This window comes from Amblyraja radiata, chromosome 7 (assembly GCF_010909765.2).
Source record: "Amblyraja radiata isolate CabotCenter1 chromosome 7, sAmbRad1.1.pri, whole genome shotgun sequence".
NCBI classification, from domain to species: domain Eukaryota; kingdom Metazoa; phylum Chordata; class Chondrichthyes; order Rajiformes; family Rajidae; genus Amblyraja; species Amblyraja radiata.
In genome coordinates this window covers 16,258,638-16,273,773 of record NC_045962.1, presented here as the reverse complement: position 1 = coordinate 16,273,773, position 15,136 = coordinate 16,258,638, and the positions used below count along the sequence as shown (strand labels likewise).

General features: G+C 43.6%; 1 protein-coding gene across 1 annotated transcript in view; it reads left to right on the top strand.

Moving 5' to 3' along the window:
* The window catches only part of inpp1 (inositol polyphosphate-1-phosphatase), a 57,700-nt gene extending 47,097 nt beyond the window's left edge, over positions 1-10,603 (top strand). The window contains exons 5-6 of the mRNA XM_033023763.1: positions 3,771-3,945; positions 9,913-10,603. Coding sequence (XP_032879654.1) covers positions 3,771-3,945; positions 9,913-10,462 — 725 coding nt within the window. The 3' untranslated portion in view covers positions 10,463-10,603. The remainder of the gene's footprint in view (positions 1-3,770; positions 3,946-9,912) is intronic.
* The last annotated feature ends 4,533 nt before the right edge of the window (positions 10,604-15,136 follow it).

The window sequence follows — 15,136 nt, the reverse complement described above, 5'->3', positions numbered from 1 at the left end:
CTCATTCAGAATCAGATTTCAGGCAATGTAAACACAGCATGATGAACCTTGATGCAGAGATAAAGCAGGGTGATAACATCATGCGTAATGCAGTAGAGGCAATGTCTTCAAATGGTGAGACCAGCATAATCAAGGACGAGTCTCACCCCGGACACTCCCTTTCCTCCCCTCTCCCATCCAGCAAGAGATAGGGAACTGCGAAAATGCACACCACCAGACTCGGGGACAGTTTCTTCCCAGCTGTTATCAAGCAACTGAACCATCCTATCACCAACTAGAGAATGGTCCTGACCTACCATCTACCTCATTGGACACCCTTGGACTATCTTAAGTCGGACTTTACTGGACTTTATCTTGCACTGCCTGTCCTATAACTTGTATCTGTACACTTGGACGCCTTGATTGTCAATCCTTGATTGTCTTTCCACTAAGTGGATAGCACACAAAAAAAATATTTTCACTTTACCTTGGTGCATGTACCTGTAAACTAATATAAACCAAACTAATGTAAAAGAGGGTAACTGAGTTAAATCAAGCAATTGCAGCCATTAGCCACAATCAAATACATGAGATGGAACCGAGCAGGAGCATTGTCACTGAGCTGATAGCAGAGAGGAACAAATAGAACAATCAGCCTTTGATCTCCCCCATCTTCAGTGAAGGAACTCCTCCTCCTATTTTACCCCCACCACTATCTCCCCTGAAACACTTCTAGAAACATAGAAACATAGAAAATAGGTGCAGGGGTAGGCCATTCGGCCCTTCGAGCCTGCACCGCCATTCGATATGATCATGGCTGATCATCCAACTCAGTATCCCATCCCTGCCTTGTCTCCATACCCCCTGATCCCTTTAGCCACAAGGGCCACATCTAACTCCCTCTTAAATATAGCCAATGAACTGGCCTCAACTACCTTCTGTGGCAGAGAATTCCAGAGATTCACCACTCTCGGTGTAAAAAATGATTTTCTCAACTCGGTCCTAAAAGACTTCCCTCTTATCCTTAAACTGTGACCCCTAGTTCTGGACTTCCCCAACATCGGGAATAATCTTCCTGCATCTAGCCTGTCCAACCCCTTAAGAATTTTGTAAGTTTCTATAAGATTCCCCCTCAATCTTCTGAATTCCAACGTGTACAAGCCGAGTCTATCCAGTCTTTCTTCATTCCAACGTGTACAAGCCGAGTCTATCCAGTCTATCCCGTCTTCCCCCCCCCCCCCCCGCAGTTCAGGTGCAACCTGTCCTTCTTGTTCAGGTCACCTTTGCCCCCGAATGGATCCCTAGAATCCGAGAATATGAATTCTTATACCTTGTACGAATCCTCACCTACGCATTCATCTGTCCTTTCTTCCTATTCTTACCATCACTAGCACATGGCACCAGGAGTAATCTGGAGATCACTACCCTTCTCATCCTGCTTTTTAACCTCTTGCCCCTCCCTATATTCGCTTGGGCAGTCTGCACCCTAGCGGCATAAACATTGAATTCTCCAATTTCCGGTAACCCTTGCTGTCTCCTCCCCTTCTCAGCTCTCCCTCAGCCTTCGGGCTCCTCATCTTCCTTTTTCCTTTTTACTATAGTAAATTAAAAATCATCTTCCTTCCTACTTTCTGCAACTACCTCGGGTGTGACTACTTCATTTCAACTCCTATCTGTGATACTCTCGTTCCCCCAGATGATCCTGGGGTTGGCCAGATGCAGCTCTGCTTCCCTCATGTGGTCAGTCAGGATCTGCAGTTGGATGCACTTCCCCCAGGGGCACTAGAGGCTTCCCTGACTTCCCACATCCTGCAGGAGGAACAGACCAGTGTCTTAATTGCCATCCCTACTGCACATAGAAACATAAAAACATAGAAAGTAGATGCAGGAGTAGGCTATTTGGCCCTTCGAGCCTGCACCGCCATTCGATATGATCATGGCTGATCATCCAACTCAGTATCCCAGCCCTGCCTTCTCTCCATACCCCCTGATCCCTTTAGCCACAAGGGCCACATCTAACTCCCTCTTAAATATAGCCAATGAACTGGCCTCAACTACCTTCTGTGGCAGAGAATTCCAGAGATTCACCACTCTCGGTGTAAAAAATGATTTTCTCAACTCGGTCCTAAAAGACTTCCCTCTTATCCTTAAACTGTGACCCCTAGTTCTGGACTTCCCCAACATCGGGAATAATCTTCCTGCATCTAGCCTGTCCAACCCCTTAAGAATTTTGTAAGTTTCTATAAGATTCCCCCTCAATCTTCTGAATTCCAACGTGTACAAGCCGAGTCTATCCAGTCTTTCTTCATTCCAACGTGTACAAGCCGAGTCTATCCAGTCTATCCCGTCTTCCCCCCCCCCCCCCCCCCCCCCCCCCCCCGCAGTTCAGGTGCAACCTGTCCTTCTTGTTCAGGTCACCTTTGCCCCCGAATGGATCCCTAGAATCCGAGAATATGAATTCTTATACCTTGTACGAATCCTCACCTACGCATTCATCTGTCCTTTCTTCCTATTCTTACCATCACTAGCACATGGCACCAGGAGTAATCTGGAGATCACTACCCTTCTCATCCTGCTTTTTAACCTCTTGCCCCTCCCTATATTCGCTTGGGCAGTCTGCACCCTAGCGGCATAAACATTGAATTCTCCAATTTCCGGTAACCCTTGCTGTCTCCTCCCCTTCTCAGCTCTCCCTCAGCCTTCGGGCTCCTCATCTTCCTTTTTCCTTTTTACTATAGTAAATTAAAAATCATCTTCCTTCCTACTTTCTGCAACTACCTCGGGTGTGACTACTTCATTTCAACTCCTATCTGTGATACTCTCGTTCCCCCAGATGATCCTGGGGTTGGCCAGATGCAGCTCTGCTTCCCTCATGTGGTCAGTCAGGATCTGCAGTTGGATGCACTTCCCCCAGGGGCACTAGAGGCTTCCCTGACTTCCCACATCCTGCAGGAGGAACAGACCAGTGTCTTAATTGCCATCCCTACTGCACATAGAAACATAAAAACATAGAAAGTAGATGCAGGAGTAGGCCATTTGGCCCTTCGAGCCTGCACCGCCATTCGATATGATCATGGCTGATCATCCAACTCAGTATCCCAGCCCTGCCTTCTCTCCATACCCCCTGATCCCTTTAGCCACAAGGGCCACATCTAACTCCCTCTTAAATATAGCCAATGAACTGGCCTCAACTACCTTCTGTGGCAGAGAATTCCACAGATTCACCACTCTCTGTGTAAAAAATGATTTTCTCATCTCGGTCCTAAAAGACTTCCCTGTTATCCTTAAACTGTGACCCCTAGTTCTGGACTTCCCCAACATCGGGAATAATCTTCCTGCATCTAGCCTGTCCAACCCCTTAAGAATTTTGTACGTTTCTATAAGATCCCCCCTCAATCTTCTAAATTCTAGCGAGTACAAGCCGAGTCTATCCAGTCTTTCTTCATATGAAAGTCCTGACATCCCAGGAATCAGTCTGGTGAACCTTCTCTGCACTCCCTCTATGGCAATAATGTCCTTCCTCAGATTTGGAGACCAAAACTGTACGCAATACTCCAGGTGTGGTCTCACCAAGACCCTGTACAACTGCAGTAGAACCTCCCTGCTCCTATACTCAAATCCTTTTGTGATTAATCATTTTGCTATGCACATAACAGTTTTCTATTTTTATTTCCAACTGACAACTTTAGCAGATCCTTGATGGTTCACTTTACCTTCCGCATAATTGAAGTTAAAAGCTAATTCTTTTGCATGCAATGCAAACATTTTCTTGTCTCTTCTTGTCTCGTCAGACTCGACATTTCAGTACATAAAAGGATACGCTAATGAGAAGACAAAAGACGGAGTATACTCCAAAGGCCTTCAGTGTGTGACCATTCTAATCGGAGTGTACGACAGAAGTTCTGGGCTGCCCATAATGGGTGTCATCAACCAGCCATTTGTAACTCGTGACCCACACAGTCTCAGGTAAGCAGGTGAAATCCGCTGTGGTATATTAACCCTGCAGTTCACTGGCTGATAGCAAACACTGTTTTTACAATGACGTTTTTTTAATTAATGGGGCGGCACGGTGGCGCAGCGGTCAAGTTGCTGCCTTATGGCGCCAGGGACCTGGGTTCAATCCTGATTATGGATGCTGTCCGTATGCAATTTGTACCTTCTCCCCATGACCACGTGGGTTTTCCCCGGGTGCTCCAGTTTCATTCCACACTCCAAAGATGTACAGGTTTGTAGGTTAATTGGCTTCAATAAAGATTGTAAATTCTCCCCAGTGTGTAGGATAGTGTTCGTGTACGGGGATCACTGGTCGGCGCGGACTCGGTGGGCCGAAGGGCCTGTTTCCGCACTGTATCATTAAACTAAATTGTGACATATATACATGGATGAAAACAACTATCAAGCTGGATATCAACAGATGAGAGGAAGAAAGATTGTGTGTGATTTTCTCAATTGCTCAGTACAAGTTCTCACCAGGTTATGAAACTCAACTTATGTACAGCCCGCACATAGGAACGAACAATTGTGAGACCAGTGGGGTGGATTTGTTGACTGTTGAGTGGCTGCAGCCATTTTCAGCCATGTAGGAACTCGGTTTGTGGTAATATCTGAATAGTTGAGTTCAACGTCCTGGTTTAACTCCATGGTGTCCTTGGCAGATCTATTTTTCAGAAACATAGAAAATAGGTGCAGGAGAAGGCCATTTGACCCTTCGAGCCAGCACCGCCATTCAATATGATCATGGCTGATCATCCAAAATCAGTACCCCGTTCCAGCTTTTTCCCTATATCCCTTGATTCCCTTAGCCCTAAGAGCTAAACGACCTCTCTCTTGAAAACTTCCAACGAATTGACCTCCACTGCCTTCTGCGGCAGAGGATACCACAGATTCACAACTCTCTGGGTGAAAAAGTTTTTCCTCATCTCAGTCCTAAATGGCCTACCCCTTATTCTTAAACTGTGACACCTGGTTCTGGACTCCCCGAACATCTGGATCATTGTTCCTGCATCTGGCCTGTCCAACCCCTTAAGAATTTTATATGTTTCTATAAGCCCACCTCTCATCCTTCTAAATTCCAGCTAATACAAGCCCAGTCAACCCATTCTTTCATCATACGTCAGTCCCGCCATCCCAGGAATTACAGTAACCTGGTGAACCTACGCTGCACTCCCTCAATAGCAACAATGTACTTCCTCAAATTAGGAGACCAAAATCGTTAATATATATTGTAAATAACTGGGGCCCCAACAACGAGCCTTGTGGCACACCACTAGTCTGCCTGCCATTCTGACAAGAAATGTTAACACATGGCTGAGCAGCTGCATTTCCGACTTCCAAACTCTTCTGGTTACAAACTTTTCTGAGGAATGGAACCATGTCATAACCTGAGGAGGATATGAATATTGGCTCGGGATACGAGGGTCATTCTAAATCAGTTCCATTGACGGGGAGCTCACCAGCCAGCCATTGATGGCAAATTAAGGGAAGTGCATTGTAGGGTGTGGGATTGTGGGGTGTGGAGGAGGAACAAGATGGTAGATCTGATCTTGATAGTCACATGTGGAAGCAGTAAATTTAATATTGCTCCCTTACTGTAGGTTGCAGCATTAACCTGGTTCATCTGTTAAGATATTTAGGACTGAGATGAGGAGAAATTTGTTCACTCACAAGATGGTTAACCGATTCAATTCTCCACCACTTAGGCAGCAGATGCCAAGTCACTGAATATATTTAAAAAGGAGATAAATAAATATCTGTATTCAAAATACATCAATGCATATAGAGACAAAACAGGAATATAGAATGAAAGAGAGAATTGTCCCTGGTTGTATTAAATGGTGGAGCAGTCTTGAACGTCCAAATGCCTAATGCCTTTGATGTCTCTCCATTTCAATCTGCTTAACAAATCTTACTCTTAATTATCAAATCTAGGTTGACTATCTCATTGTTACTTTGTTTTTATCCCCATAACTACATTTTGCATTAATCTGGAAGGTAATAAAAATCGACTGGTCTAGGAGTGGGACTGAAAGTAATGCTTCTGAGCTGTATGACGCTATGAGTTGTAATGGGCACACTGACATGTACAGAAAGAGCCCACGATAGATTATCACAATGTCCACTGGTCCCAATACTTACCATCAATGAGGCCCTAGGCAAACGTGCTCAAGGGCTGTTCCACTGATGTTATCCATTGCTGTGCAGACTGGATATCACATGGCAAGTGTTGGGCAACCGACGGAGGAAGTGGTGGGATGGGAACGGTTGAGAGGAAACACATGGAATGGGCGGAGAGGATTGTGGGTGAAAGATGGTGGGAGGATCAGAGTGGAGGAGTCAATCTGTTGGAGAGATGTCCATTGGAAAAAGGTGGGGAAAAGGGTTGTGGAGATGATTGGGGAGATGGACTGGTTGGAGAACCAATGGAGCGGGTGTTTGATCGGATCAACTGCACAGAGGTGGGTTAAGGAGATGCTGGGAGGAGTTGGGGAGATGATCAGGAGTGGCCAAGAGTCAAGGCCTGAGATCATAGACAAAGAGTGTCGACAGGATAATGATGATCGCTAAGCGTGAAAAACTGAAGAAAGCACAGACTTTTGAGGAAGATGTTTGCCTCTGACTCTTTGGCAACAGCCTGCGTGGATGAAACCTGGTGATCGATGCTGACACATAGCTTAGAGCTCTTGGTAAGATCCGCACCAGCGTTCAAGACTCATGCCTTTCACGTGTCTGGTATGAGCTGTAGAATTTCACGCAAGCCACATCAAAGCAAAGTTTGTGTGTCATTTGATGCCACTAAACTTATCCAGCAGTGTCTGTGGGCGTCTGTGTCAAATGCATGAGGAATGGAACCAAAAGGCCAAACAGAAAATGATCAGCTTTTTACAGATTTAATTGGCTTAAGAACCGTGCTGCAACATCATCCCACTTTACATCCCACAGCATTCCTGTTGTGCACTCCACTCTCATATCCAACACTGCATCAGATTGCACCCCATATGTTCAGATGCCTCAGCTGCCTACAGCCCCCCCCAACCCACTCCATTATTCTGACAATCCTCCAGTCCTTCTGTACATCTTCCCTTCCCTTCTCCTGGACTATACAATGGAGAATCTGTGCCTCTCTCGGCCTTATACTCTGCTCAATTAAATACCATCTGAAATAGAATCAAACATTCAGAATGGGACATTGCAGAATATAGCAGGAAGCGTGAAGCCAAGAGTGAAAGGCTCACAAGGAAGGTTAGGAACATTGTGAAATCTGAAATACTTAAGAATTGAAAGTAACAGAAAAAATCCAAGTACTCAATGCGAGCATGTCGTAAGGCCAGTAGATGGTGCTGTTGTAAAATTATTTGTGTTCATTTACTGATTATTATGTTCAAATTATGAGCTGGGCATTCACAATATCTGCCTTCAACAACACAGGCACCAATGCAGGGAAGTCAGTACGAGGTGAAGCAATTTGGATTTCCTTCACGTTTTTGAAAGTTGGACATGAGATTCCATTGCCTTGTCTAACCTCACCCAGTGCACTCCGTTAATGCCACTGTATATATATTCCCCCAAGTTTAACATGAGAGAAAATACCAGTCCTTTCCTTAAATGTATAATCTTCAAAGTTGAAGAGTTCCTCAGAGCTGTAGGGAGGCAGGATCAGAAATCACCTATGCCAGGAATATTTTAGTTCAGTAGTTTAGAGATACAGCACGGAAACAGGCCTCTCCGGCCCACCGAGCCCACACTGACCAGCGATCCCTGCGCACTAACACTAACCTACACACACTAGGGACGATTTACAATTATACCACATCCAATTAACCTATAAACCTGTACATCTTTGGAGTGTGGGAGGAAACAGGCGAGTATTTTTATAGTCTTACCACTGAAGATAAATCTACAGTGCATTAAATTATTCCCAGCTATCAACAATCTAGGACGAGTTGAAATAATGTGTAATGAGCACCTGATTGTTTATCTGCACAGACTGTACTGTAAATCTTATATCTGCATGTACAAAGTCAAAAACTCATTGTTCTTGAAAAAATATTAAAAGTTTGATTTATCATTGCTGGTTTCAATTTCTCTACTGTTGCAAGGAGCTGATTTTCCTGTTACCACATAAAAATGTTAGTCTTACACAAGATTAAGAAAGTGTTATTCAAATTACTCCTCCATTTTGTACAAAGCTACAAATTTACCAGAATCTGATGGTTTTGTACCACATAAAGATGTTCAGATTAGGTGTGTGTAGTTTACTTTAGAGATACAGCATGGAAACAGGCCCATCGGCCCACCAAGTCCGTGCCGACCAGCGATCCCCATACACTAACACTATTCTACACACCAGGGAAAATTTACAATGATACCAGGCCAATTAGCCTACAAACCTGGATGTCTTTGGAGTGTGGGAGGAAACCGGAGCACCCCGAGAAAACCCACGTGGTCATGGGGAGAAGATACAAACCCCATACAGACAGCACCCGTAGTCAGGATTGAACCCGGGTCCCTAGTGCTGTAAGGCAGCACCTCTACCGCTACGCAACCATGCCACCCATTGCAGTCCCTTTGATGTTATAGTCAACAGGGATCATCCCAATGCATGTGCAATGATTAAAAACATAGATGGTTTTCAACATACATGCCAATATGCTGTATTGTAAACTCTTTCATTAATAAATAGACTTTTTAAACAAGGTTGCGATAAGATACAATCAAAGTGAACCCTTTCGATGTCACAGCCTCCCAACACCCCACTCAACCTTGTTCATTATCACTGCTTTAAGAGGCAGAGCCTACAGCTGGATGATTCTAATGCTGTAAAATTACTTCTCCGACCTTTGTTCCCCCTGTCCTGGACCAATATTTTGGGCATTCCTCCCGATTTGATTTTCTTTCTGATTCTGTAAAGCAACCTGGGATGTTATCGAAGGCCCAATTGAATATTTATATGCAAGTCATTATTTCGGATAGGAATACCTACCCAAAGAAAAATTACTAAGTACTTATGCCTTTCAAATGGTATGAATTGATGATACTGTAGGATCTACTGAATCCCACGACAGAAAGCAAAGAACAAATGACACTTAGCTGAGCCAGACACCTTGTGTCACGTTTATTCCAGAAGCCCCTTTTACCTACATTCTCACCAATCATAACCCGTGTTCAAATAAGGCCAATTAGTGCATCCGACCTTGGAGTTGTTACTGAGCTCTCGTGGCTGGACCTTCTCTTGAGGCTGTTGGCAAGTCGCCAGCGGTGACAGGCTGTATGCAAAACCAACGTGGGCGTGAAGGCGCCACAATATACTTTAGAAGAGCTGTGGCAGTGGATGGTGTGAAATCAACTCTGAATATTATTGCAGTGGAAAAAGTGGATGCATAGTCTTTCAGTTTAGTGTAGAGTTACAGCACGGAAACGGGCCCTTTGGCCCAACGAGTCCGCGCCGACCCGCGATCGCCGAACACACTGGGGACAATGTACAACTTCACCAAGACAATTAGATGTTCAAATTAGTTCAGTGTAGCCAATTAGCTTATAAACCTACCTCCCACATCTGAATAATTTTGTTACTTTTGTTGCTAGGCAAATATAATTATGAATAAGGTGGACAAAAGAGGTTTAAGTTACAGATCAACCATGATCTAATTGGTAGGAAGAATTGATTCCTGTTTTGTATTACAAGAAAATCAAGTGTTTAGGGGAACTGGCTAGAGAAAGAGGTTGATGATTCATTGAGATTAACCGTGATCTTACTGAATGGCACGGCAGTCTTGAGAGTGTGTTCAGCTTATTCTGACTTTAATTTCCAATTATCTCATAGTATAAGCTCCAGAAACGAGTTCCTTAGTCCTCCTTTTCCACGCGCTTTTCCTTTTTCGCCAAATGATTATAACAAAATCATTCAATATTCTTGTTTTCTTTCTTCCTTCCTAGGTGGAGTGGACGGTATTTCTGGGGCCTTTCGTACAACGACATCAACATATGTTCACTACAAAATGATGTAAACGCTGCATCTCCAGCAGCGGAGGATCTGTGCGAAGAAGGTTCAAGGCAGAAGGAGGAGATGCAAGACGGAGACAATGATTTGTCCGCGGTCATTAGCACAAATGAAAGCGACGCCATCAAGTCAGCGTTGTCGGCGGTTCGATTGTACTACGCCGCCGGTGCTGGCTATAAGAGCCTCTGTGCCGTGCAAGGCTTTGTCAGTGTCTACCTCTTGTCTGAGGATACCACCTTCAAATGGGACTGCTGTGCGCCACACGCCATCCTGAAGTCTATGGGAGGAGGCATGGTAGACTTTCGAGAATGCTTGAAAAGAAAAAGCAAAGGTAATGTGGACGAACTTCCTGAACTGATCTATAACACGCCAGTAAATGGTGCAACAGGAGTGGACAGATGGGCCAATAAGGGAGGCTTGGTGGCTTACAGGTGTCGCAAGCATTTGGACATCATCATGAACCTCTTTTCCGATGTGAACCCCTGATAGCAGTGACCATTTGTAAATGACATTCCATATGAAGAAAGCATATCTTAAGTCGGTAAAATGTACTTAAACTATGGCTTATGCATCAAGTTTGGACTTGACACGACTCGGCAATAAAACAAAAACTGAAGTATCACGTTATAGTCAGGCTCACAATGTTTGTTTAAACAAAAATGAAGGGCTAGACAATGGAGATACATTTTATATACAAGATATATTCAAGTACCATGTAGCCATTAACACTATGAATGGTCTATTTCAGTTCGTGGAGTCAATATATATTCTATAACATGAATTCCAAGCCAGAAACTAAACAGTATACAGGACTCTGCCTCTGCTATACAATTCACATTTTGGTTTTCAATAAATGGTCAAGTCATGATGCTCATTATGAGTTGGGTGTAATTTGTATCCAAAGATTAATATTAAAAATTAATATTAAAAATGACAGCTGAATTGATCAGGTTAAAATGTCTCAGTTAGAAGCTGTCAGATTCATTCCAATTCCAGCCTTGACACTCCTTGTTCACCTTTAATATAATTGATTGAATTGAATTGAATTGAATTTCCTTTATTGTCATTCAAACAAGTTTGAACGAAATTTCGTACCATGCAGTCATGACAGTAAAAAGCAACAAAACACACAATTAACACAACTTAACACAAACATCCATCACAGTGAATCTCCAGGCACCTCCTCACTGTGATGGAAGGCAAAAAGTCTTATCTCTTCCCTGCTTCTTCCCCGCGGTCAGGCAGTCAAACTGCTGCGTCGAGGCGATTGAGGCTCTCGATGTTGAAGCCCCCTGCGGGCGATGGTATATCCCGCGGCCGATTTTAAGCCGTGCCGGGCGATGAAAGGCCCTGTGAACGGGCCGATTCAAACCCCGCGATTCGGGGTGGACGAAGCTGCTGTTGCTGGAGCTCCCGAAAATCGGTCACCAGCCAGGGACCTGCGAGCTCCCGATATTACCGTCCACAGGACCCGCGGCCGAAGCCTCCAAAGCTCCGAAGTCGGGTCACAGCCGCAGCGCCACCACAGCCTCCGAAGTCAGCCAGGTCCGCGATGGTAAGTCCACAGGCTCTGCGACCGCAGCCCTCAAGTTCGATTCCAGTTGGAGGCCGGCAGTTCCATGATGTTAGGCCTCAGGCTGAACGGAGATACGACAAGGAAAAGGTCGCAACGTTGCCACTTCCGGATTTGTTTGTGTTATAGAAAGAATCTGGCTCAGATTAGAAACATACAAATATCTTGATCAATTGACACGCTCACCTTAATTCAAGCATAAGATAACAATACTCACAACTAAACGTAATCTTATGTTTATCTATCAGAAGGTAGTTCATGTTAATTGTTGTCGATGATGCTAGGCAAACACAATACACCTTGGGGCTGGAGTCCTGCTGTACTAATTCAAATATTCTAACACAGGAATAGTAAGTAATTTGTTTTGTTCTTCCCTGCTTTAGTCAGGAGCACTCGTCACTTGCAGAGCCCTGTAGTTAAGACATTGTGAAGTGATTTGCTGGGAGGCTGAAGCTGGTTGATATAAAAGTCTTTATGCATCAAGAGAAACAGACATTCTCTTGGAAACCCTCTTGGTAGAATCTCCAAACTCAAAAGTACATCAAATTTATATGTTTTAAACACAAAGGCAGCAATTAACAATTAGCCAGTTTCAACGGCACACAAAGCCAACAATACACAAGTAACAACAATGTCAATAGCTATAATATAGATATTGTAGCTAATTGTGCATTCAATAGCTATAATATCTACTAAACTTTAACATTTTGAGTGGGGACAATTAACTTTACAGACTGACATATGTATAATTGGGATATATTGTAACTGCCAGGAGACCTCTGTATATTCACACACCCACTTGCTGGGTGCAGTAATTTGAATGGATGGTCTAAAAGCATCTGAGGACAGTGAAACCAGATGCCAACAATGTCAGAACCAACTCTCTGGAGTACACAAATACCGCAATTACACATAGACAAATGTGCCAAATGTCTGAAGAAGTGTCTCGACCCGAAACGTCACCCATTCCTTCTCCCCAGAGATGCTACCTGTCCTGCTGAGTTACTCCAGCATTTTGTGTCTATCTCTAAACGTGCCTATAGCCATGCTTTATGTATCAAGTAACAAAATAAGTCTAGAAACAAAGAACTGCAGAATGCTGGTTTCCATTTTTTTTTAAGGACAAAAAGTGCTGGAGTAACTCAGCTGGTCAGGTAGCCACTTTTGAGAAAGCAGATGGGTGCCGTTTTGGGGCAGGACCCCAAATTAACACATTCAATTGCCCTGCTAAACAGCCTGCCTATTTGCAAAGCACTCCTTTTAATTTTGAACCGATTACTGCTTTCTGCATTCTCCAGAATATCTAGAACAATTATTCTGGAGACTGATTCTTGTTTTGAATTCATTGCTGCTTCTTCCACATAATTTTATAAACCCCAAGTAATCCCTAATACCCTACATCCGACCTGGAAGAGATCAGATGAAGATAGTCATTAATACAAGTGAAAATCAGTGCAATGACTCAGCATTGTTGATGTTTTGACTGTACTATACTGCGTGCTCTCCACAAGAGCTCCTCTGCTGTTCAAGGTTTTGTCAGTGTTTACCTTTTGTCTGAAGACACCATGATGCTATGATCAGTAGTGAAGTCACTTGGGGGCAGTATGTTTGAAAAGAAGAAACAATGGTATTCTGGACAAACTTCCTGAACTGTTGCATGATATGCCAGTAAATGGCGTTACAGGGGTGGGCAGATGGGTTAATAAAGTAGCATAAGACTTGGTTGGTAGCTTACAAATTGTAGTTGCAAACATTTGGTCACCATTATGGACATAATTTCCAGCATGAACCCGCGATAACAGTGACCATTTGCAACTGACATTCCTTAGAGCGAACATATATCTTAAGTTGTTAATATGTGCTTAAGCCAAGCCATGTGCATTGAATTTGCACTTCATGGGACTCCGCAATAAAATGGGTCCAAAGCATCATGTAATAGACAGGCTCACAATGTTGGTTTAGTGAAATGGCGGGCACCAGGATGGAGACAGAACTCCAAGCTGATAATATTGATGTGCCATGCAGCCATTAACACAGTAAACACAGTATTTCAGTTCTTGGAATAAATATATGTTCCATTACATGAACTCCATATTAGGGCCTTCACATCAATTCACTGTTTAATAAACTGAATCTGTTATAATTTGTTTTACATTTTGATTTTCAGTTAATGGTCATGTCAGGAAGCTCTTTATGAGTTGGGTAGAAATTTCAGCTAAAATTTCAGATTAATAATAAATAGACCAATTAAAATATCCCAATGCCCTTTCTACTTAGAAGCTCTGACTCATTCATTCTCATTCCAGCCTAAAGCACCCTGGTAACCTTTAATGTATGCTTTGATCTAGACATACAAATATGCCTATCAATTAATCCATTCATTTTCATTCAAACAGAATAAGAATTATATTTATATAGAATGTCATATTGTTTAAACATCTGAAAGCAGTTCACATTAAAAAATGTCCTCATAAAAAGAGACATACAAAATCAATCTCGGGATGCATTCGTGCTGTACAAATTCAAATATTGTTCTCACAAAAGGAATACCTATTTATTTTTTCTACATGTACTTTAGACAGATGTACTAGACAATTGTACTTCCCCTTCAACTAACCTGGAGGACATAAGAAAACTAAGCAAGGATCAGGGATTGATTGCATGCTATACGGGGCTATAAAGTGAATTCGGCCAGAGTCACTGACAGCAACGCATCCCTCCCCAATGAGCCTAATACATTTCATGCTCGTCTAAAGAGAAGGTCAGTGAAAGGACTTCATCCACCATCTCAGCCCCAGAGTGAACCAATTCCTCTCGCTGTGGCAGACGATGTCTAATCTGCCTTCCTGACATTTAAAAGACATTTGGACAAGTACGTGGATGGAAAAAGTTTAGAGGGAATATGGCCCAAACTCGGCGAGGTGACACTAGTGTAGATGGGGACATCCTAGTTGACATGACCAAGTTGTGCTGAAAGGCCTGTTTCCATGCTGTATGACTAAAAATGAACCTACGGAAATGAACTGGCCCAGATGGAGTCCTCAACCATGTCCGCAGAACCAGCGTGGATCAGCCGGCAGGAGTATTAAGGACATCTCTATCTACACCCACCACATCTGAGGTTTCCACCTGCTTAAGAAGTTGACTATCATCAGCCACAGGAGATCCACAGCAGATACCATCACCATTTTCCTACACTCATCCCTGGAACTTCTGGATAACAAGGACATCCCATCTCAATCTCTTATCTATTAACTATTGACATCTGTCATCAAAATCATTATTTAAACAAACACATGTCCATACTCCTGCCATGTCATGATATGTCCTCATTCTTTAGGGAACGGGGATTCCCCTCTCCCATCATAGACGAGGTCCTCAGTCGTGTCTCCTCGGTACCCCACAGCTCTGCCCTTGCTTCCCCTCCCCTAGTCACAACAGAGTCAGAGCCCCCCAAGTCCTTACCTTCCACCCCATCAGCTGTCGCATACAACACATAATCCTCCAAAATTTCCGCCGCCTCCAACGGAATCCAACCACCAGACACATGTTTCCATCTCCACCCCTTTCTGCCTTTCGCAGAGACC